This window comes from Sycon ciliatum, assembly GCF_964019385.1.
Source record: "Sycon ciliatum chromosome 5 unlocalized genomic scaffold, ocSycCili1.1 SUPER_5_unloc_1, whole genome shotgun sequence".
NCBI classification, from domain to species: domain Eukaryota; kingdom Metazoa; phylum Porifera; class Calcarea; order Leucosolenida; family Sycettidae; genus Sycon; species Sycon ciliatum.
The window spans coordinates 32,621-55,325 of NW_027044462.1; the positions used below are offsets into that span (position 1 = coordinate 32,621).

General features: G+C 45.6%; 1 protein-coding gene across 1 annotated transcript; it reads left to right on the forward strand.

Annotated features, from left to right (window-relative positions):
* The first annotated feature begins 491 nt into the window (after window positions 1–491).
* LOC135830324 (angiopoietin-related protein 7-like) lies at window positions 492–21,155 on the forward strand. Its single transcript, XM_065342588.1, has 7 exons — window positions 492–794; window positions 9,673–9,873; window positions 10,186–10,323; window positions 11,331–11,444; window positions 18,626–18,831; window positions 19,203–19,239; window positions 19,974–21,155. The coding sequence occupies exons 1-7, from the start codon at window positions 659–661 to the stop codon at window positions 20,600–20,602; spliced, it is 1,461 nt and encodes a 486-aa protein (XP_065198660.1). The 5' UTR covers window positions 492–658; the 3' UTR covers window positions 20,603–21,155.
* The last annotated feature ends 1,550 nt before the right edge of the window (window positions 21,156–22,705 follow it).

A 22,705-nucleotide genomic window follows, 5' to 3' on the forward strand; every position in this document is an offset into this window, starting at 1 on the left:
CCATGATGAACAACTTTGAATCACCCAATCTCCTTTATAAGAAGTAGGATACTATTTCAACTGCATTGATACACGATATTGGAATTGTTCGAGCTATGTGTCTGTGGCATTGAGATACCGATGATGGCACTTGACTGGAATATACATGTTTATGTTTACCCAATGCTGTAGACAGGCTTCATCAGTACACTAGCTAAGAGCTAAATATGCCGAGCTACCAGCCATGGTGCAAAGGAGGCACCACAGACATTAAGACACAGACATTAAGATAGCTCATCGCTCTAGCGCCAGAGTGCTCATGTATATGTATATGTACATGTACGCAGGACTTGAGCATACCGGTTACCGGTAAAGAGCGAATGAGCAGAATACTCGCATTGGCACGTTTAGCCTACGATCTCAGCAACCTGAACCTGCTGAACTGCCAGCCACGGTAAACCTGCGGTATAAATATTACACATGCTTTAAGTCAGGCAGAAAGTGAAGCAACACCTGCTACAACACTGTTTTCGCCTATATATACAGTTAACAGTTTCTAAGACGGCTGCCAGTCTAGCCTCTCCAACCCTTGTTTGAAGCAAAGCAACATAACAAACGTCTTTCCTATCTCTCCACAGGGACTTGAGAGGGTACAACTGACACAAATGTAAGTCTGGTGATGGGTCGCGTACAACCACTGCAGGTGATGATGTGGTTGTTGACAGTGGCAGCAGTGATGTTATCCGTGAACACGAAGATGACTGTGGGCAGGAGCATTGAAGGCGAAACAAGGGAGCCGGCTACTAATGCCACAGGCAAGTGTCTTTTCATGATGCCGAGATCTCTGGTACGTCGAGTTGCTCCTTGCATGTAAATCGGAACGGCGTCCCGATATCCCTCTTGTGTGTGCTTTGTGTGTTGTTTGTTATGTCTCTCTGAAGGGCTGTGTTCTTAGTATGTTTTTAAACGTATGATTCGAGCATTGCGTGGCCCTAATTATTCCCGGTTCCTTCCCCTTTCCCGTCCTTTCTAGGATAGTGTTTGTCGTAAAAATACACATTGAATGTAGGCGGTGGAAGTATTCTTCTCAAATATCTAAATATTCTCCATAAATCCCAAGCAAAAATTTACAATTTATCCCTTATTCGTGTCCAACGCTGACTACTATAAGCGAGCTACTGATTCAGAACGTGCAACAATTAGCACAACACTGATTGATGTGATACCGACATTCCACGACATGATGCTCAGCTGCATCAGGTCCGGAATGCGATAACCAACAGCCTTCCAACTCGGACGGTTCTACGTCTCTTTCCATTTTATTTAAGCATTTCGCGTTTACAGACTTCGCGCAGTGGACCCTGATGGTGTTTGCCGAATCATGCACGGGGGACTTTTCGTGGCGGTGTTCATTATCCGGGGAAAACGAACAGAGTTTAAAGGGGAAGTTCACCCTAAAATCAAAATCAGATGTTATTGGGAAAAATCAGCTGAGTCGATTGGTGTATGTCTCGTCTTCATCCTGTGACTGTAACCGGAGATTATCACTTTGATCCCCGGTGTTTGGCACCGCCATGGCGACACGAATCTGTGACGTCAAAGAGATAGAGGAGCTGCATGGAGCTCGGAACCTTTACTTGGAGTTGAACGGAGGAGAAAGTGAAGTCGTGAATGTTCAAGGCGGAAAGTCAAGCAGTATGAGTGGAGACGATTCAGGGTAGGGCTAGCTCCTTGTCAGGAGATGACAGTGACTCCGAGGAGAGCGAGTTGGACGCTAGCGAAGGAACCGAAGTATACCGAGGATGAGATCATACAGATGGCGAGTGCGGAGCAAGTTGGTGTAAATGCTAACGAAGCTGCAGCGGCTGCTGCCGACACTGACCCTGCTGCTTGCTTAGAAGACTGCTGGCCACCTTGCGATCGCGCTGGCACTACGTCCTGGTGTGAATGTGGCAAATGGGTCGTTCAATTATTGCGGAACGACTGCATTTGCTGCAAAGATGTGCCGGAATCTGCAGCGATTGGTTGCGGAGTCTGGCAGCATTACTTGCACTTCACAGTTCGAGAAAGGCTGCAGCAACGAGCACGCACTGTACATTGTACTGCGCGGCTATTTGGACACGATCCATCAGCAGGCCGGATCGAAGCCATCTGAGTTTGAAAACCGGTACGTGCTAATAGTGTAATACTGTCGTCGATTTTGCATCGGAGAACTGTATTTTCTCATCAAAATAAAATACTGTTCCATGGTGCAAAGATATAACCTGTAATAGTTTTATCTTGACACTTCTTGCTTGTCTTATGGTAACACCTTGTGTTCCTACTATTCTCACTCCTGCGGTTCTCACCTTTCTTTTGCTTTATAACCTCTGGTTTGAACATCATTCGACGAATTCTCCAATCAATCAAGTCTATACTGTTACACTGGTAGCTTGAGGATGGTTGAGATCATCGTTTGCCCTTTGACGTGCCTTGTGCTCCTGGCCGCTACTGCTCTGCTATACGCCGCTTTCCGTGAGATCCGCCGCGCTCGGGACAACGTGGCTGCTACAGTTGGACGACATCAATTACCTGCTACATCAAGCTCAAGTCCTCCGGATCTAGCCCCGTGTCGATCGCGTTCTCTCTCCCAGACAAGCCCGAGCGTCAAACGCGTTACCAGAGAACCGAATGTTTTCCATGGCAACCCTTCCGAGTTCAAAGAATGGGTATTTACGGTCGAGTTAGCCTTGAAGTGCTCACCTCAAGGTGACCCGGAGAGCCAAGTTAACTTTGCGGCTAGCTACCTCGCTGGGAATGCGCGTCTTTGGCTAATTTCTTCCCTGGAAGCAGGTGAGCAATTTTCGGATTGGCATTCTTTGAAAAGCGCCCTAGCGCAAGTGTATGGCCCGCACTATGATGGGGAAAGAGTGCGGTTGGATATGTTCTCTATCCAACAGCGTGGGTCAATTGAATCGTACGTAACGGAGTTTTCTCGACTAAGTTTACAGGTGCCGGAACTTGACGAACTCTCCAGAGCCTTGCTATTTGTCAACGGCCTGCACGGTAACATGCGGACCTTGGTAGTGAAGGAACACCCCACTACACTGTCAGCCGCCGTTCAGTCAGCGCTAGCAGTCGCCTCAGACAGCCGATTTCAGCGCAGACCACCACTGGCGACCGCGCCGGGATTCGCACCACCATCAGGTAGCAAAAAGCTAACAAAACTAAGCCCCGAGGAACGTGAGACATTACGAGCCCAGGGGGGCTGCTTCGCATGTCGTCGACCAGGCCATATGGCCCAGAATTGCCCGCAGCATCGAGATCACCCAAACGGTGGACGTCAGTAAGGCCGATGCGATTACTGACGCAGCAAGAAAAGGCATCACCTGCGTGTAGTGTGTGCTCCGTCTCTACCCGTAACCGATTCAGTAGCCTCGCTGTGGAGGATGTTGACGATGATGCTGAATGCTCTGAAGCCAATTTCAAGCGAGATGTTACACCAACTATTGAGGCCCAGGTTACCAGCGTCAATGTGGAAACGGAACATGAGCTCCTGCGTGTAGAAGGCAAAATCAACGGTCGTCGCGCGCTTATGTTAATAGATTCGGGCTCGACCCATGATTTCATTGCCGAACAGTTTGCCAGGAGAGTTAACCTGCCAACCGAAATTGGCTCGGAAAACCTGAATGTCACGCTGGCTGATGGAGCATCAAGCTCGTTTCCCATGGAGACGACCCATGAATTGAAGGTTATCGTAGGCGACTTCAGCGATAACCAAACCTTCACGGTGTTCCCCCTTCATCGCTATGACGCTATATTGGGGAAACCTTGGTTAACGCGTAACAATCCAGACATAAACTTCCGGACGAATGAAGTCAGGTTGAACTCGAATGGTTTGCCTTGTGCGTCGCCCAGTCAAAGCGAACCGACCGCTCCTGTGGAGGCGATGTTCATATCTGGTCGTCAGGCTAGGCATGCCCTTAGGAGTGGAGACGAAGGTGTTCTGGCGTGGGTCAGCGTAGAAGACGGCATTGGCAAGGAACCTCCCGACAAATCCACTCAGAACGAGCACCCAGATCTCAAGGCCATGTTCCGTGACTATGACGATCTTTTCCCGGATGATCTGCCAGCTAGACTCCCACCAGAGAGGTCTGTAGACCACGAAATCCGCCTGGAGGAAGGCTCATCACCCCCATCGCGACCTGCCTATCGCCTGCCCAGGCCAGAAATGGAGGAATTGAAGAAACAGCTCACAGAACTCTTGAAAAAGGGTTTCGTAGAACCAAGTAAGTCCCCATTTGGTGCACCGGTGTTTTTTGTCAAGAAAGCTGATGGTTCGTTACGCATGGTCTGCGATTGGAGGGAGCTAAACAAGATAACTGTTAAGAACAAGGCGTGCTTGCCCAATGTGGATGATTTATTCGATACCGTACAGGGCGCTAGGTACTTCACGAAACTAGACCTCCGATCAGGGTATAATCAGATTCGCATTCAAGCTGAGGACGTGCCCAAAACCGCGATTAACACTCCCTTTGGGCATTACCAATTTAGGGTCATGGGATTTGGTCTCACCAATGCACCGGCAACATTTCAATCCATGATGAATACGATTCTTCAACCATATCTGAGGGAGTTCGTAGTCGTGTTCCTAGATGACATACTCATCTTCAGCAAAACGTGGTCGGAGCATATGCAGCATGTCCGGTCGGTATTGAGCGTGCTCCGGGACAACCAGTTATTTTGCAAACGGTCAAAATGTGAATTTGGCGTGGAGAGTGTGCGGTTCCTGGGACATTGCATCGATGGACTGCACATCGCCCCTGACCCAGACAAGATTGCCGCAGTAAAGGTCTGGCCCGCTCCGACTTCCGTCACAGAGGCGAGGCAATTTCTTGGATTTACGAATTATTTTAGGCGATTCATAGATCAATACTCATCGCTCTCTAAGAACTTAGAGGAGATAACGGGAAAACATGCACGATTCGCGTGGAACAGCTCTCGGCAACATGCCTTTGAATCGCTAAAGCATGCCTTGTTGAATGCGCCCCTATTGCGGCTGGCTGATGTGAACCGACCATTCAGAGTGGTAACAGATGCAAGCGATTTCGCCTTGGGATGTGTTCTTCTCCAAGAACTAGAGGAAGATGCCTGGCATCCAGTGGCTTATGCTAGCCGAAAATTGTCTGCTGCGGAACAGAATTATACAGCTACAGAAAGAGAAACATTGGCCGTAGTGTTTGCGCTAAAGACCTGGCGCATCTACCTCTTTCAACACTTTGAGGTCATTACAGACAACATGGCGGTAGTTTATCTGAAAACAAAACCAAGCATTACAAAGAGAGAGGCGCGATGGGTTGAATTCCTAGCTGACTATAACTACACAGTCCGTCACAGACCCGGCAGAGAGAACCCTGCAGATCCCCTTTCGCGTCGCCCAGATCTCCATGAGAGTAACCTCGTGGAGAATGCAGTACCACGTTTGAATGCTATTGAGTATGCTTTAGCAATGAATGATGACGTGTCCAATACAATATCAGATGCCTACCAGAGAGACAAAGAGCTAACTCCCATCATAGAAAGATTGAAGCATTCTCTCCGAGATAATTTGCATGATCGCTATTATTGGGACGAATCCACTGATCGCTTGTACCTCAAGGCATCCCCCAATAACCGGTTGTGCATACCACAGTGCGGTGTCCGGTTAAAGCTCATTCAAGAACACCATGAGTGTGCAACGGCTGGCCACCCGGGTCGTGATCGAACGTACTTCCGCCTAGCACGTTTTTTCTACTGGCCCCGAATGGGTCTCGATATCAAGAGATTTGTCAAAACCTGTGATCTCTGCCAGCGAACGAAGGGAGGTCAGCCACGAACAGGGCTTCTCCAGTCACTTCCAATACCTAATAGTCCTTGGCAGGATATCTCAATGGATTTTATTGTTGGATTGCCCCTTACTTCTCGTGGCTTCGACGCAATTTACACCTTTGTGGACCGACTTACGAAATGCGTACATCTTGTTCCAACAAACTCGAAGATTGATGCTAAGGGCAGCGCTCAACTGTACATTCAAAACGTGTTTCGTCTGCACGGGCTGAGCTCAACCATTGTTTCCGATCGCGATCCACGATTCACTGCAGCTTTTTTCAAAGAAGTATTCTCTCAGCTAGGAACTAAATTGGCATTCAGCACTGCTAACCACCCTCAAACGGATGGTTTGACAGAGAGAGTTAACCGGCAAGTGGGAGATGTTCTAAGAGCATTTGTGAACTTGAGACAGGACAATTGGGATTCGCTTCTACCACTCTGCGAGTTTGCAATAAATAGTTCACAACAGTCATCTGTAGCTAATACACCGTTCTATCTGAACTATGGGTCTGACCCTAAGTCCCCGCCCGAATTCATTCTTACGGGAGGGGAAAGGAGTGATTCGGTCGATTGGCTTCATGAGCAGGAAGCCGCACTAAGGATAGCTCGAGATGCTATGCTCGACGCCCAGGCAAGGCAAGCTCTATACGCAGACCAGACGAGAACGCCCAGTGATTTGAAGGTTGGTGATAGCGTTCTTGTCTACAGAGACTTTCTACTGACCCCGGAAGCTCGTGGCCAGCCCTCTCGGAAGTTGCAACCCAAGTGGTTTGGTCCGTATCGTATCCAGGCTAAGATTGGAGAGAATGCTTTTCGCTTGGAACTACCCCGTGAACTTCGCTGCCATCCCGTGTTTAATGTCACTGCTCTTAAACGCTACGAAGAGAACACGATTCCTGGAAGACACCAACCCCCGCCTCCGCCCTTCACAGATCTAGATGGACACACACGCTATGTTGTCGAAGCCGTTTTGAATCACCGACACCGCAGTGGTGAGCAACACTTCCTGGTGCATTGGAAGGGTTACCCCAGCAGCGAAGCTACGTGGGAGCCCGCTGGCAACCTATGTGATGAGTCTGGTCGGAATATTAAACCGCTGCAGAACTATCTAGCCTCACAACGACAGCAGCCTTGATCTAACTGGGCTGAGCCATATGCATCTCTTACTGAGATAGTTAATAATTATGTTATAGACTGATATAGTTTTGCGTCATCTCCTTGTGAGAGTGATGAAGTTGAGTTGGATTACACTTCAATGTGGTTATGCATGTGCATGAGTGATTATTTAATATTCCCCTTTCCACAATTGCATCTCCTAACTGGATTGTGTTATCTAATAGAACCTTGGGCTTCCTATGGGGCCGGGAGAGTGTAATAGTTTTACCTTGACACTTCTTGCTTGTCTTATGGTAACACCTTGTGTTCCTACTATTCTCACTCCTGCGGTTCTCACCTTTCTTTTGCTTTATAACCTCTGGTTTGAACATCATTCGACGAATTCTCCAATCAATCAAGTCTATACTGTTACATAACCAGGGTACTTCTTCAAAAATAATTGTGTTGTAGTGTGCTGCTGTTGCAATGAAATGTACGTTGAAATGTGAGACTAACAGCAGGAAGATCTACTCCCCTGTTCCCCAATGCAGCTCGTACCGTTACGCAGCATACCGACAATTCATTTGGCTGGTATTCGGAAAACTTGGCCGAGGATTCCGGTGGAACACCTGCATAATGGACACACGGCAAAGCAATCATAAACTGTCGCTATTTGTAGTCAGCCAGGTGCTTGCACGTGTGTGTGCGTGTGTGCGCGCTCGCGCGTGTGTGTGTGTGTATATAGCTAAAGAATACTCATGAAAATGTACTGCCAATGTTGCAAGCATATGTACGTGTGGATTTGATCTACACAGTGCCAGTGGGTGCCATAACATTACCTCTAAATTTCCTGTGTGCTGACGGGGGTCTATGTGCACGCGTCAGCAGATATCATGCCATCGTCTGGACTCACTGCGCATGCAACTGGAGACCGAAATGCTGCTGAATACGGCTCAGCATAGGCTTGAGCTAGGATCATGTTCCCGGAATACACACAGATATCAGTGACAATGCAACACAATAAAGACATCCTTGGAATTGAAACTTACCAAAAAATGGCCAAGCAGAGGACAGAGAGTGACCACTGTCTGCTTTTTCACGACATGTAAAACTTGAATATTAAAAAAATATATATTGCACGACTTTCTGTCTTCATTCAATACTAGTACCTTGCAATCAACACACTGCAAACAGTTTTGTACCGGTATTTGTTAATAATAGACACCCTTAGCAAACAACGGTAACGCTGTTTTTTACGGTACTCGTACCTTGATCACCCAAATAGCGTTGAAGCTGCAGCGTATAAACGTTATGGGGGCTGATTTATCGTTGTGACCAACGGTACGTGTTTTAGCCAAATATTGCATAGTCCGTACGCATTTCACCTTGTATCGCGTATATGGTGAACAAAATGGTTGTGCCGCGCGAAATCGAAGCTATTCTCGTGGCAACAGCGTACTAAAAATAGCGTGCATCTTGCTCAAGGTCGAACCCAAACCACGGTATTTTCCCCCTTACGATAACACCGTTACAACATAACGTTGTTTGCTAAGGGTGTCTACTCTTCTCTAGTACGATGTACTCAACACAGTGGGTGAAACTGCTCTCTCCAACTCGCGATGTACAGACAAATTTTCAACACGCTCTCAAAGAACGAAATTACCAGAACCATTCACTCACCTCTTCTCTCTCCTGCCTCTCCTGATACTGCGACATCGTTCGCTTCGCTGGGGTACGCCTATCCGGGAAGATCGATGGCACAGCGTCTGCTTTCAGCTTTCGGCAGCACGCTTTGCCCATCTCTTCCTGCACGTTCCTCTGGAAGGCATCCTCCTCAAAATGTGCCGAGCAAATTGCACAACTCTCCTCAAACGTAGGTGGCAAATTCTCGCGGTGAATCGCTGCAACCCATTCCGCTCGGAGAGCTTTATCCCGCGGAAAAAGATGCACCGTGGTCCCAAGGGGCTTGCCAGATTGGCCAGAGCAGCCGACAGCACAGCAAACCGGCATCGTGGTTGAAACTGTTCAGGTCGCAAGAAAGAAACTCCACAAACGCCACTCTTTCTCGCTCACTGAAAAGCAAGCAGACCGGGAACCTGTATCTCTTTGACGTCACAGGGTGTGGAGGGGGTGTGCGCCGGCCGCATGACGTCATTTCGCATGACGTCATGAAAAATTTCAAATTGAAATACCTCCAGAACGGCGTATCGCACGGGGATGGGACCTTCACCACCGAACTCAGCGCCTCGAAATCTACAAACTGTGAAATTTTGATTTTAGGGTGAACTTCCCCTTTAATGGAATTTACCTCACAGAGCTTAATGGACTTTACTTCACGAAAGCAAGTTACAAATGCTCATAGTCAGATCGACTTTACGTTGAAGTCAGCAAAGTCAGCAGTCAGATGGATGAATTGCCTGCCAGTAAAGCGCCATAACGTCTGTAAAATTGTCTGTTTCTCTGTCTCCCTTCTGCTAGGCCCTCCACCGGCCTGTACATTACTAAACCTTACTTCACAGCACTCAGCGTGTATTGGGCGGCAGTGGTTTACTGTTTTACTCATCCTACCTAATGGAATAAATTAATTGCTATAGGTATGTTATAAGATAACAGTAGCAACCAAGTATGCATAGACGATTTCGCTCTACGAGGCATCCACCAGCAACTGGAAGGTTCTTAGGACTTTGAAATTATCTGCAATATTCACATACAATACATGTATATTGCAATGATGATTTGCTCTCACAATAGATGTTCCTGAGTCCTGTATGGCACGACTTCTTCATCTTCTACCGTCAACTGCTTTGAGTCTGAGCATCCAGAATACGGAGACACTCCTTAAAGGTCTTCGTCAACCCATTGATGAGCTGAATGCCCACAATGCGAACATTGTGTTTCTGTCTGCACTGTTGGATGGGCGACGGAACGCTGATTTGTTGATACAATGCCTCAGTAAGTCAGCTTTGTGCTCCGAAAAAAATTTAATCAACTGCACAACATTTATGAATCTTGACTGCTTACAATTTGAAACGAAATAAGTTCTTCAACTTGCAACATACTTGTATGGGAACGCCAGGACGAATAATGAACTCTGGCATTGACTCTTCCATTTCACTATAACTTCCTGGCTACTTGAAAATGCCCTTGTAAGGTTTCAATTTTACCTGAGATGTCTGTCCTCCATATGCATTGCGACAGTATGAAGGGCTCCGAATTGACGGCCTAACGATTTCAGCTTGTCTAACGTCATTCTTGTCAATGCAGCCGGGCAACAAGCACAATGCCGTCAAAGTCACCCTTGCAGCCATGCCGGACGGTGCATTTTCAAAAGTATTGGGCAGGAGAAGGCTGCATACATTTGCCAATGCGATGATGGTTACAGAGGGAGGTTTTGCCAGACAGGTAATTTGCTCCCGTGATCATTGTATTGAAGTGATCAATTTTGAAAAGTAACATGTTGTGCTAGTAGAGAGGTTAAGTTACACGTTTTTTGCCCTTTTTCAAAACGCGGTGCAAATCTCACATTACGTGTAATTTTTAGAGGTTAAGTTACACGTGCGATGTGACGTGAAATTTTGCCTGGCAGGATTCGGGTTTAGTTCGCACAAATATCAAATCTTCCAACAAACTCGATAAAACTCGATAAAATTCTGGAAACTCACACAAATTCGGTCGGAATAACCAAGCGAAACCTCCAAAAACTCACGTCATGAACTTACGTGCGGGACAGTCAACTCACGTAAAACACGTCAAATTTTACGTGAGCTTTTTCACCTTTTGACGTAAAAGTTCACGGACGTAAGACTTTTACGTGAAACTTAACCTCTCTAGTGTCTATTGCCCCCGTGAATGAGGCATCATAACAAAATTTACCAACATGTCTTATGTTTCATTAATGTTTCATTTTATCATGTTCAATGCGCTGGAGACACGTCGAAATGTTAAAAACATTGAAATGGTACCTGAGAAAAAAGGTTGTCAGCTGGTCTGTATACATGTACACAAGTATTCATGTGAAGACTTAAAAAAAACAGTGTCTTAAAGAAGTGCCGAGTATTTATACGGTTGAGGACGTTTGTTACATATTGTTCACAAAAGGTACAAAACCCATTTTATAGGTTATAGGATAGTGGGGAGTATACAAGGTGAGGTGTGAAGAAAAAAAAACTAAAGTGGGAGAGAAGACGAAAGAAATTCACCTGCTTCCACGCCTTCATTTCACTCACCTTTTGTAGTAGCTCACACCGTCGGAACACTCTCACATCTTTTCTTCTAATTTCTTTCGTCTTCTCTCCCACTTTAGTTTTTTTTTTCTTCACACAAAACCCATTTTAAACTCACCTTTACGATGTGAGTGCACCTGGATTAAGAATGTTAGCATCATTGTGCTTGTCTTTCTCACATCACAGCACCGCCATCCTGTTCTGGTAATCCATGTCAGAACGGTGCAACATGTCAACAGAGAGGATCGTCATTTCATTGTCACTGTCCACCTCTGTATACCGGACAACGCTGCGAAGAAAGTAAGATCAAGAGAAATAGATGTTTTTAAGAAACACTCGTGGCACCATACACATACATGTACGGACGTTGGTCCTGGCACATCAATCAATTGCTGATTTCCGTTACTCAGTTAACTGCTGAAACATGATCTCAAACGTTTTTCGTCCCATCCTCATCAGTGCATACAGGATAATGATTTGGAGAAAGTCGGAACCCTATCCTGAATGAAAAAAAAACCCAGTTATCATGCAGAGTACGTGTGAATGGGCACTTTTGCATTACATCACCGGGGTGTACGAGCGGAGGTTTGTAATGATGACGAAATAAATTGTAACAGACTTTGAAGGCGGTTAACAATTTCTAAACGAAGTCAAGATCGCAAGCATCCAAGCAATTTCACGCAACCAGTCAAGAAGACACTTCTCGCCGGATAATCAATTTAAAATCATGTATGTACAGTCAACTTTACGTATAACTACACTCGGCAGGGCATGAGAAAAGTGTCCTTATTCACGAAGTGTCCTTATATCCGAAGTCTCAATACAGTCAACTTCGCTAATAGCGACTGCGGATACAATTACATGTATAACGACAATTCGCAAATAACGACAGAATTTCCATGTCCATAGCTAAGTCCCATCTAACTGTAATACATATATTTTACGAAGTAGTGGTTGCGACTTCGGCGATGATTTTTAAGAAAGGTTTGCTCCCCACACCGGAGCTCGCGCTATTCCGCCGACTTTACTTGACACTTGACTGACTCACGACTGCCATCCAGAGCACACGAGAAGTCCATCGAACCTTCCACTCGGCAAACCTGCAAGAAAGCACCTCTCCCTGCTCAATACACAGTGTTTCGGGGAATTCACCCCTCATCAGTTGAGCTTGAGTAGGCTGAGGAAGATTGTGCCTGAAGAGCACCACTTATATAGTGCTCTCCAGGCACAAACATCACCAGGGATACAAACTTACAGAGATGCTCCGCTTCCAGCGCGATAAACACCTCGTGAACACCAGATAGCAGCGTGAGTTAGTGTCGCTGTGTATTGAGCAGGGAGTGGTGCTTTCTTGCAGGTTTGCCGAGTCGAAGGTTCGATGGACTTCTCGTGTGCTCTGGATGGCAGTCGTGAGTCAGTCAAGTGTCAAGTAAAGTCGGCGGAACAGCGCGAGCTCCGGTGTGGGGAGCAAACCTTTCTTACAAATCATCGCCGAAGTCGCAACCACTACTTCGTACTGTTGTGCCCAGCGCGGGCTTGCGACTAGTTGGTTTGGAGGCGACAGCGTTGCGAATGACCGAGGGTCCTCGACGTCTGTCTCACCGTCCAGGAGCGACACTGACTCACGCTGCTATCTGGTGTTCACGAGGTGTTTATCGCGCTGGAAGCAGAGCGTCTCTGTAAGTTTGTATCCCTTGTGATGTTTGTGCCTGGAGAGCACTATATAAGTGGTGCTCTTCAGGCACAATCTTCCTCAGCCTACTCAAGCTCAACTGATGAGGGGTGAATTCCCCGAAACACTGTGTATTGAGCAGGGAGTGGTGCTTTCTTGCAGGTTTGCCGAGTCGAAGGTTCGATGGACTTCTCGTGTGCTCTGGATGGCAGTCGTGAGTCAGTCAAGTGTCAAGTAAAGTCGGCGGAATAGCGCGAGCTCCGGTGTGGGGAGCAAACCTTACATATATTTTATTTATTTATTTTATTCCAAGCAATACATGGCTGGGGTAGCCAATGACCACTTTGCGTGGCAATTGCAGGGTTTTTATAGCCAACCATGGCTAACATGGAAAAGAGTAAGAAGTCAAAAAGATAAGGAAAAGAAGAAAGAAGCAAATATGGACTAAAATTGTGGTCTACTGGTAAAGCAAGGCGTTTCTGAATGCTGTTAAAGTAGAAAGGCCCTTTGTCTCCTGGTGCAGCTTAAGCCAATGCAAATAGCCATTGAAAAGGGGGGAGTGTAGCAATATTATTGAGACTCCGGCTATAAGGACACTTCGCGAATACGGACACTTTTCTGATGCCCCGCCGAGTGTCATTATACGCAAATTTGACTGAATATGTATTACAGTGAGACGAGACTTTGCTCTGGGCATGGAAATTCTGTCGTTATTCGCGAATTTTTGTTACATCGGCAGTCGTTATTAGCGAAATTGACTGTAGGCAGAACCTTACAGCATCTGGCCGCACGCATTCGCCAACACAATAATGTATATCATACTGTTTAACAGTGTACTAGTTATATACATTCTTCAAGTAATGTATTTATAAAGGCGAATGCGTAAAAGTTTCGTTAAACGTGATGCACGTGAGTCTCGTCCTCGACGTGATCGTCCTCCAACATGTGCAGTCCGGTTCACTAGTGGATCATACTCTTCTTGTGAAGATGTGACTGAGTGCCCCTCCTCCTCTGCTTGGGCAGGACGGGAGCCAATCCAGAACAACGTGAGATGTGGTGAAAGGCCGACACGTAAACCACCGTCGGGAAGGGTCAAACGAAGCCAAGTAAAAGTACGAACTGACGAAGACTCACGTACAATGACAACGTAACTGAAAAGACACTGTGTAACAGACTGCATTAGTAGCTTGGAAATAACACACCCTCTCAACTAAGAAGAGCCGTGTTTTATGGCACAAGGTGATAGAGAGAACACCAATGAGAATGTGAGAAGAACACCAATGAGAATGTGAGCAGAATGAAGTGTCAAGTAAGAAGGAAGTGTGAATACTGCCTGCATGAGACTAGAGGGGTGTGAAATGTATGCAATAAATTGATAGGTAAAGGTGAGAACTATCGCACACTGGACATCGCACCAACAGTAGCTACTTTCAGAAAACTTGGAAGGCCACCAATAATTTCAGAGGCGGGCATTGGAGTTGTCGCAAAGAGGTTAGATGGAGAATTGCATTTCGTCCATTGAACAACATTTGTCAGCACATACATTGTATTGCCGTGAGTTGTACAGTGATGAGCTGATCCCAATACGAACGACTAAAGAGACAAATTTATCACGGAGTGTCGAGCTTAGGCTCACCGGCCGCATTAATGAATTATGTCTTGTCATTGACCCTACGTTTTTCTTGCTGTGTCTTTTTGAGACCTGTTGGAGCTTTTTGAGTAGCTTCTGGTATGATTGTTTAGATTTTGGTGTGCTTGTGTTGTGGTAGCCTTTGTTTTCCATTGTCCGATTTTATTTCTGTTGGTCGGATTGTTACTTTTTGTAGCTGCTTTTTTACTGTTGCGTTTTCTATTGTTATCCTTTTACTTCGATTCATTTTAATTTTGTTGTTCTCGGCGTGCCAAAGTCTCAGCTTGAATCATTCATCTTTCAAAGCATTCGTCTAGGGATTGAGTTGAATCTTCTACACAACCTTGTTACATCTGCCTTGAGTTTCTTTGGATTAGACTTTTCAAATTTTTATTTTTATTATATCGTCGAGTTTCATCCCTTGTGTCTTTGGTGTTCTTCCTTCTTTCCATGTCGTATTGTTTGAATACACCCGTGTTGAACTAAAGGGACCGTCACTTAAAAAAACTTTGCCGACTTCCCCGCCAAAACATCTTTTCCTTTCAAATGTCAGAGACGCCCTTGTGGACCGCTCGCAACCTGTCAAGTCAAGAAGGCGTTTAACATTCAATCTGTACATACAGACATGATTGTAGACTTGTAATCTATTAATTTTACAAGTCCAGGATGGTTTGCGAGCTACCAGTCCAGTACCATGATATTGCTCACTGCATGGAAAGGGCCTCGCAGGTCTTTGGCAGAATGTTCTGCCTGTGGCACGGGAAGGAGAAGGTATCAGAAAGGCATCGGCTGAGAATATACAATGCCCTCGTGATCTCCACCCTCCCCTCTACAATTGTGAGACGTGGGGACTCACGAAGGGAAACCTGTAATCTCTGGACGTATTCCACAGGAAACAGCTACGCACAATTCTTGGAATTCGTCACCCTCACCATAACGAACGATGCCTTGTACAAAAGGTGCAGCTCTGAACCTATTTCATACTTGCCAGCCATAAACTACTTGTGTGTGTGCGTGTGCGTGTGTGTATGCATTCGGATGCCTGCAGCTGGGCGTATGCAGTCAATGTATTGCAACAAAAAAGGCAAAAGAGAACAGAGGCAGCCCGCTAGGTCATTGTTGTTGCGCTGCGTTTCATGCACATAGCAAAGCTAAGGCAATCCTCAGCTAAAACAGGGCGCGCAAAGTGAGTAAAGCGCGAAAAAGCAGGTGGCATAGCGCGCAAAGGTGGCAAAAGCGCGACATTAGTGTGACATTTCGAGTGATACGTTAGTTAGGGAGACATGGTGCGGATGGTGTCGGTTACTACATAGGAGGTTAAAAATGAGGGAGAGAAGGAGGGGTGACAGTCAAGTTACAGTGACGGCGGGCAGGCAGGCCCTGGCCTGGGCCTGGTGGCGGCATGCAGGTGACTAAGTGACGCCAATGCGGTAGCGCGAGAGGTATAACTTATTCTGGTGTCGACATTTTGAGGCTGATTCTGATTTGTTGTTGAGGAGCGTGGCTGCGTCAGCGCGGATGATTTTGACTTTTCCGCTACGTACAGGTCGCATCTTTTTGAGATGTTGCTGTAGGTTTTTGCTCTGTCGAAGATGAACCATCTGATGTCGTACTCTTCACCCTGGTCCTGCAGTGCCCACAAATGCTTCGACAGCTGCGTGCTTTTGCGGTACTTTTCGTTTGTCATAATCGTGAGGTGGTAGCCATAGCGCGTCTTGAACGGTGTCTCGGAAAGCCCGAAGTACTGCTTATCGTCACCTGAGCTCCGAGCCATGACGTTCGCTTGGTAGACCACCCTTTCCTGCAAACACTGGCCGTCCAGACGGCAAGAGGGTTTAGCTCGGCAGTTGCATTCCTCTACAGGTTTTCGCACGTCGGCCGGGGCCAGAACTTTCTGGTTGTGCCCCTTAATTAGGCAGGCCATATTGGGCATACACGAGTAGCTGACCTTGACGTAATTTTGCATCAGGTGGTCCATCGTCGATAGAGCAAAGACCTACAGCAACATCTCAAAATGATGCAGCCTGCGCTTAGCGGGGAAGGTCAAAATCATCCGCGCTGACGCAGCCACGCTCCACAACAACAAATCAAAATTAGTATCAAAATGTCGACACCAGAATAAGTTCTACCTCTCGCGCTATCGCATTGGCGTCACTTAGTCACCTGATTGCCGCCACCAGGCCCAGGCCTGGGCCTGCCTGCCTGCCCGCCGTCACTGTAACTTGACTGTCACCCCTCCTTCTCTCCCTCCTTTTTTAACCTCCTACGTAGTAACCGACACCATCCACACCATGTCTCCCTAACTAACGTATCACTTGAAATGTCACACTAATGTCGCGCTTTTGCCACCTTTGCGCGCTATGCCACATGCTTTTTCGCGCCTCACTCACTTTGCGCGCCCTGTATTAGCTACCTGCGGGGTATAAATTTGGACCCAGATGATGTTGAGGTTATCAGTTGTCTGAGGATTGCCTTAGCTTTGCTATGTGCATGAAAATCAGCGTTACAACAATGACCTAGCCGGCTGTCTCTGTTCTCTTCTGCCTTTCTGGTAATACTCCATCCTTGTGGTATTGAGCACTCTAGGCAATCTGGAAATTCTCGCTATTGTGTAGTTAATGTATTGTGTGCCTGCACCTGAATCTTTTCCTCCCATTCAACACATTCCGTGACCCGTGCTGCCACCATTATTTCCCATTTACTCTGTAGTGCTCCTGCTCATTTTTTTTCTATTTTCGTACATCTCTGTTTAGCGCGCGTTGGTAGTGCTGAAACCGAGACCCCTGGTCTGTGTAGCTGCTCTTGCTCCGCCTCAACTGCTTCGGCTGCCATCGCTTTGTGCATACCTGTGCGTTTTTGGCGGTGTTTGCACCATGATAGTTTGGGGTCATCTTGTAAAAAGAAATTAAAAACTATCCTTCAGATGGATCCCAATGCACCTGCCTTCAGAGCTTTATCATGCTACGTGAAACGAGACGCTATTGGCCACCGTGGTAGACCCAAGACGACACTCGCCACCATGGTTATCAGGGATCTCCAAAAAAGAACATACCTTTGAAGACTGTGGGGCACTTGGAAGAAGTTCGGGCTACTGCCGCTGACACAAATCACTGGCGTGCCATGTTCAAACAGTAGCTGCTGCATTTTTGTCCAGCCAGTAAATATTGATACCCTCTCCGTTCCTAATGTTCAAGCAATAACCATTGCATTTTGGCCGCACAGTAACTATTGATGCTTGCGCTCAGTTCCCCACACGTGCACCCACACTTCCCCGCACGCGAACTAGCACACGCATGCGCTTACTTACATACATGTACACCAATCTCCACACACACACCTCTATCCGGTTGTGAATTTTCATTTCTCTCGAGATATGCATAAGTAGGAAAATATGATCATCATTCCCAGGCTATAACAAGAAAAATTCATAATGGGAGGATAGTGATGGCGACGCTTGTTCATGCTGCGTTACCAACATGGATACCCCGGAGCTGATTTGACTGTTTACTTGGGGACTGGAAAAATATCGGAAATATCAGGGTGAAAGAGACTTGTGCAGTGGAATATTTGTCTTTTAGGCAAGAGATTTGCATTGTAGCTAACAGTTAGTGTGAGGTTATGAATGTGAGCTGCCTATGCGTTTCAATACGTAAAACAGTCTTAGTTTATTTCCATCCTTGTGGACTTTTCAACTTCCTTTTATTAATCCTCTTGCTTGAACCGATCTACTGGTGGTAGATCGGTTACTCTTTCAAGTGTTGATTTCCACTTATTCACTAATGCCTGGCCTTTGCTTACTTCCAAGTACACGTAGTTGGATAGGCAGATAAATACAGGTACCGGGGTGAGTATGTATGTACATGTACATGAATGTATGTTGGTTTTCAAAAGGGTTGCCAAAAGTTCCTATAAGCGTACTCTCTTTTGGAGGTGGAAATAGGGTCGAAACTCGAACCAACAGCAACTTTTTGGATGAAGGACCGTGCTGTTGGCTGAGGGGCAGGATTGACATCCTAGCTCCAGAGATGGAAAAGAAAAATATTGACATTGAGGAATTGACTGATATTCTAACGTGGCGGGGAATTTTAAGAGCGTAAGGGTCTACTCAGCATTCACCTGATTACTAGTCAAACGACGAAACACAATGTTTTACCATCCATGTGTGTGTTGATACCTTAGAGTTGCTGGATGCAAGAACGTTCCGAAAGTACGCAAACACAGTGCATCAAATCAGTGATCAGATGAAGAACCTGGAGCGAGGGATAGACGCAGCGAGACATGACGACGTCAGTCGGATCGAAACCTTTCTCCTGAGACTTGAGCAAAAAGTCATGACTAAGTTCAATTCCACTTTGACTCAGCTCTCATCTGAAGTTGTAGCACTGGTAAGCACAGTACATACATATACATGTACATATACTCATATAGTCATGTGTGCAGTCATATGCAGGTATGTTTATCGTCATTTTCAGAGTACCGCATTTCTACATATTTTGTTATACATTTGCAAATGTTGCTTATCAAAGAGAAATAATGAGGCAAGTAAAATGTGTCTAGTAATAACCCTACTAAAGGCAAAGAGACTGAACAGTTGCCTGTAATTTGTATGTCATGCCCTTACATTAGCGTAGCTGTCAATCCAGCAGAAACAGTTCAACACTTTCTTCAGACTTCGAAATTCACGCTTCCTGTGAAACTACACAGAATGGTGGTACGCAGCCCTCACTGAACACACACGTTTGCCTTTTTCTTGTAGAATCACTGCCTGGATGAAGGCCAGGGAAATCAAGAAGGTATGATGTAATGTATTGATATTTTATTTCAACGCGTTTAGCTGATAATTATTTTGTACGTGCACACAGAGAAAAATCTTTTCGTTGCAAATGTGAATCTTCATGTATAAGGTATATAACACAGAACTGGCATATGAACCACCACCTGGAAAAGCTACTTGTGAGTTTCAGGCCAGAAAGCTACCATCAAACACTATGTTGATCTGTATTTACTTCCAGTGATCTTGAATTGGTGAGAAACTCAGATTCATCGCAAACAGATTATTCCAAAACGACCAAAGCATTCCAACCCACTACAATTATCAAAGCAAAGCTCCCTTTCTCCTTACAACAATCTAAAATCTGTTAGGTTTTGTGCAGTACTGCAATGGTTTCATTTCATGCCTATGCGTTTCAAATTTCAATACGAAAAAGAGTCTTAGTTTATTTCCATCCTTGTGGACTTTTCAACTCCCTTTTATTAATCTTCTTGCTTGAACTGCTCTACTGGTGGTAGATAGGTTACTCTTTCAAGTGTTGATTTCCACTTATTCACTAATGCCTGGCCTTTGCTTACTTCCAAGTACACGTAGATGGATAGGAAGATAAATACAGGTACCGGGGTGAGTACGTAAGTACATGTACATGAATGTATGTTGGTTTTCAAAAGGGTTGCAGCATGTTTGGAAAGCAGTTCATGTTATCTTTTGAGTTATCAATTTTCCCCTCATCCTTCCACTGTGTTTATCCTGCAGCAAATGCGTCGTGTGAACGAACTAACCACGGGCAATCAGGATTGTTCACTGGTACAACACCGAATACGACATTCACTGCATACTGTGATCGAGAGACTGATGGAGGTGGCTGGATTGTGTTTCAGAGAAGACAAGATGGCTCAGTGGACTTTTACCGTGACTGGAATGCATACAAACGAGGATTCGGATCAGCTTCTGGAGAGTTCTGGCTGGGTCTAGATACACTACACTATCTGACGTCACAAGCTGGTAGTACTTATGAACTGCGTATTGATATGGTGTTCAAGACAACTGGAGAGAAGCATTATGCCAAGTGGTCAACATTCCGTGTTGAAGGTGAAGCTAACAATTACAGACTACATGTTTCAGGATCCTCAAGCCTTACATTGCAAGACAGAATGACTTACTTCAATGGACAGCAGTTCAGTACTCGAGACCGTGATCATGACTCTTACCATGGAGACTGTTCCAATGAATACAAGGGTGGTTGGTGGTATAACAGCTGTCACAATGTCAATGTCAATGGATTGTATGGACGTAGTGATGGAGACGCAAGAGGTGCAGTGTACAATCATAACGGGTACAAGAGTTTGAAGTTTGTGGAAATGAAGCTAAGAAGGCGTGGATAAAACCGAATGCACTACTAGATTCACTACACACACTCTGCTCATTTGCTTTCAAATGCAACATTATGCACTTTTAAACGTTTCCACTGGTCTCCTCTTTTCATGATGGCTTATCTCTATCCTTGGAAATATGTTGTACCTCTTTCCGCCCATACATTTCTTTTGCAGGAGAGTCAGCCTGCAACTCGATTCTTAATCTCCGGGTTCCAAAAAGCCAGTATTGCTTATGTTTAACATAATAATTATTAATACGCACATGCACAAAGGGAGTATTTACCATTTCAGGGCATTGCGCGCATCTTCATAACCAGCTGCTCCGCCACCATACAACACATTGATCTCCTAGGAGCGCTTTCGTTTTATACTTCTTATCAGCGAGCCATCGTGGTTACAAGAATACAATCACTCTTTCTAATATACTGTACTTTTCCTGTCTACTACAATCACCCGCATTCTCTCACTAACCACCTGCACATTAACCATCTAGCGCTATACACTTTACCAGCTGTTTTCAGACACACTGTAGAATGACTCACGAGCAAAAGCTGAAGTTCAATGGAGGGGTAGTCACACTATCGAAATTGTCTGTGACATGCATAGTAGGTAAGAGCGGTTTCTTGGTGTCTTTATATCTTTTAATTTGAATTATTTGCGGCTCCTATTTTTATTACTTAAAATACACAACGGTAAGATAGAGCCTACATTAGAGAAATTGAGTTGTTTAGAAACACATCTAATGCGTTGCTAGAACTGCGATGAGAGCAGGGACGCATATGTGTAGCCTCTGCTGGTGGGGCTACCATCATCGTCATGTGAACTAGGAAAAGATTACGTCGCAGTCAGAGTCTTTTCAGCGGTGCATTTCATCTCATGCATGTACACCACCATTGCACCACTACTGAATGGCTCGCAGTCCACTGTTCCATGAAGTTATAGCTCGTGCTATTGTATACGCTCCTTGCCTCGCTCCTCCTTAAATTCAGGCTTCCAGTCTTGGAACACATTATTTTACATAACGCGACCCTCGCAGTTGAAACATATTTTCAAACATCTCCTCTACTGGCTACGTGCAAAGCTCTGCGGTACAAGGGCATCGTACATTCTGTGACCTATCCCACCAGGGTTGCGCTGGCGCTTACACTCACACTCCCATTTACACCTTATTCTCGCACTTACATCATCTACACTTCCACAGCGTTGTGTTAGTTATCACGTCGCTCTCCCCCAAAATATATCATGCTATCTACTCCCATTGAGTGTCTATTCCTCAGCTCAAGAAGTTGTTCCACCTTCTCCTTGCAGTGTAGTACCCCACCTGTATATGTCACTCTGTAATGTCATGTCATTCCATGAATTGGGCATTCTGTGGGCTGTCATTGGTGGAAATATATTTCAGTAAAGATTCGGGTGGGACACTATGGCTAGCTGCTAGCTGGTCACGCCCACGCTGCATAGCAGACGGCGTTCTGCAACGTTGCCCGTAACTGCAATTTCTGAAAAAAAATCAGCATTTCGAACACTATACTTTCTGTGATAACGGATTAAATGGGTCACAACACTGAGTTGAATTTTAACAGCATAATTTGCGCAAGCTGGCATTAAATACTAGTACAGGTTCCACTTTCGGGAACGCTTTGCTGGAGAGTTCAAATTCTCATTTGATTCTCCATTGTGAGGCTGTAATGCGTTTTGTCAATATCACATCACACAAGCACTAAGTGTTCGCTGGTTTGTTCATATTATTTTAACTTCACCAGATACACACCCATTTCTGCATTATTGTCTAAACATACAAATGCATTCATCTCCTTGCTGGGCACAGGTATGATAATAAAAAAATAAAAATATTAAAAATAGATCGTAACAGGGGAAAGTGGGGACTCTACGACGTAGCCCGTGCTGGTCAGGTGACGTCACCATCATGTTATCACTGGGTACAGGTACGAGTCATTCAGAGTCTTCTCATCAAGTGTACGTAATTTTGCAGTAGATCAGTGTGTTGCCAGAAGGCATGGGAGTGTATTGGGGTGTTTTGGATGCTCAATCAACTATTACACGCTATGTTTCACTCGACGTATCCGTTGGTGGACCGCTGTGAGAAATCGT

Coding starts and splice junctions, on each gene's coding strand:
- LOC135830324 (XM_065342588.1), top strand. CDS start 659: ATGGGTCGCGTACAACCACTGCAGGTGATGATGTGGTTGTTGACAGTG. Junction 11,445..18,625: donor CGGACAACGCTGCGAAGAAA/GTAAGATCAAGA, acceptor TTGATACCTTAG/AGTTGCTGGATGCAAGAACG. Junction 18,832..19,202: donor CATCTGAAGTTGTAGCACTG/GTAAGCACAGTA, acceptor TTTTTCTTGTAG/AATCACTGCCTGGATGAAGG.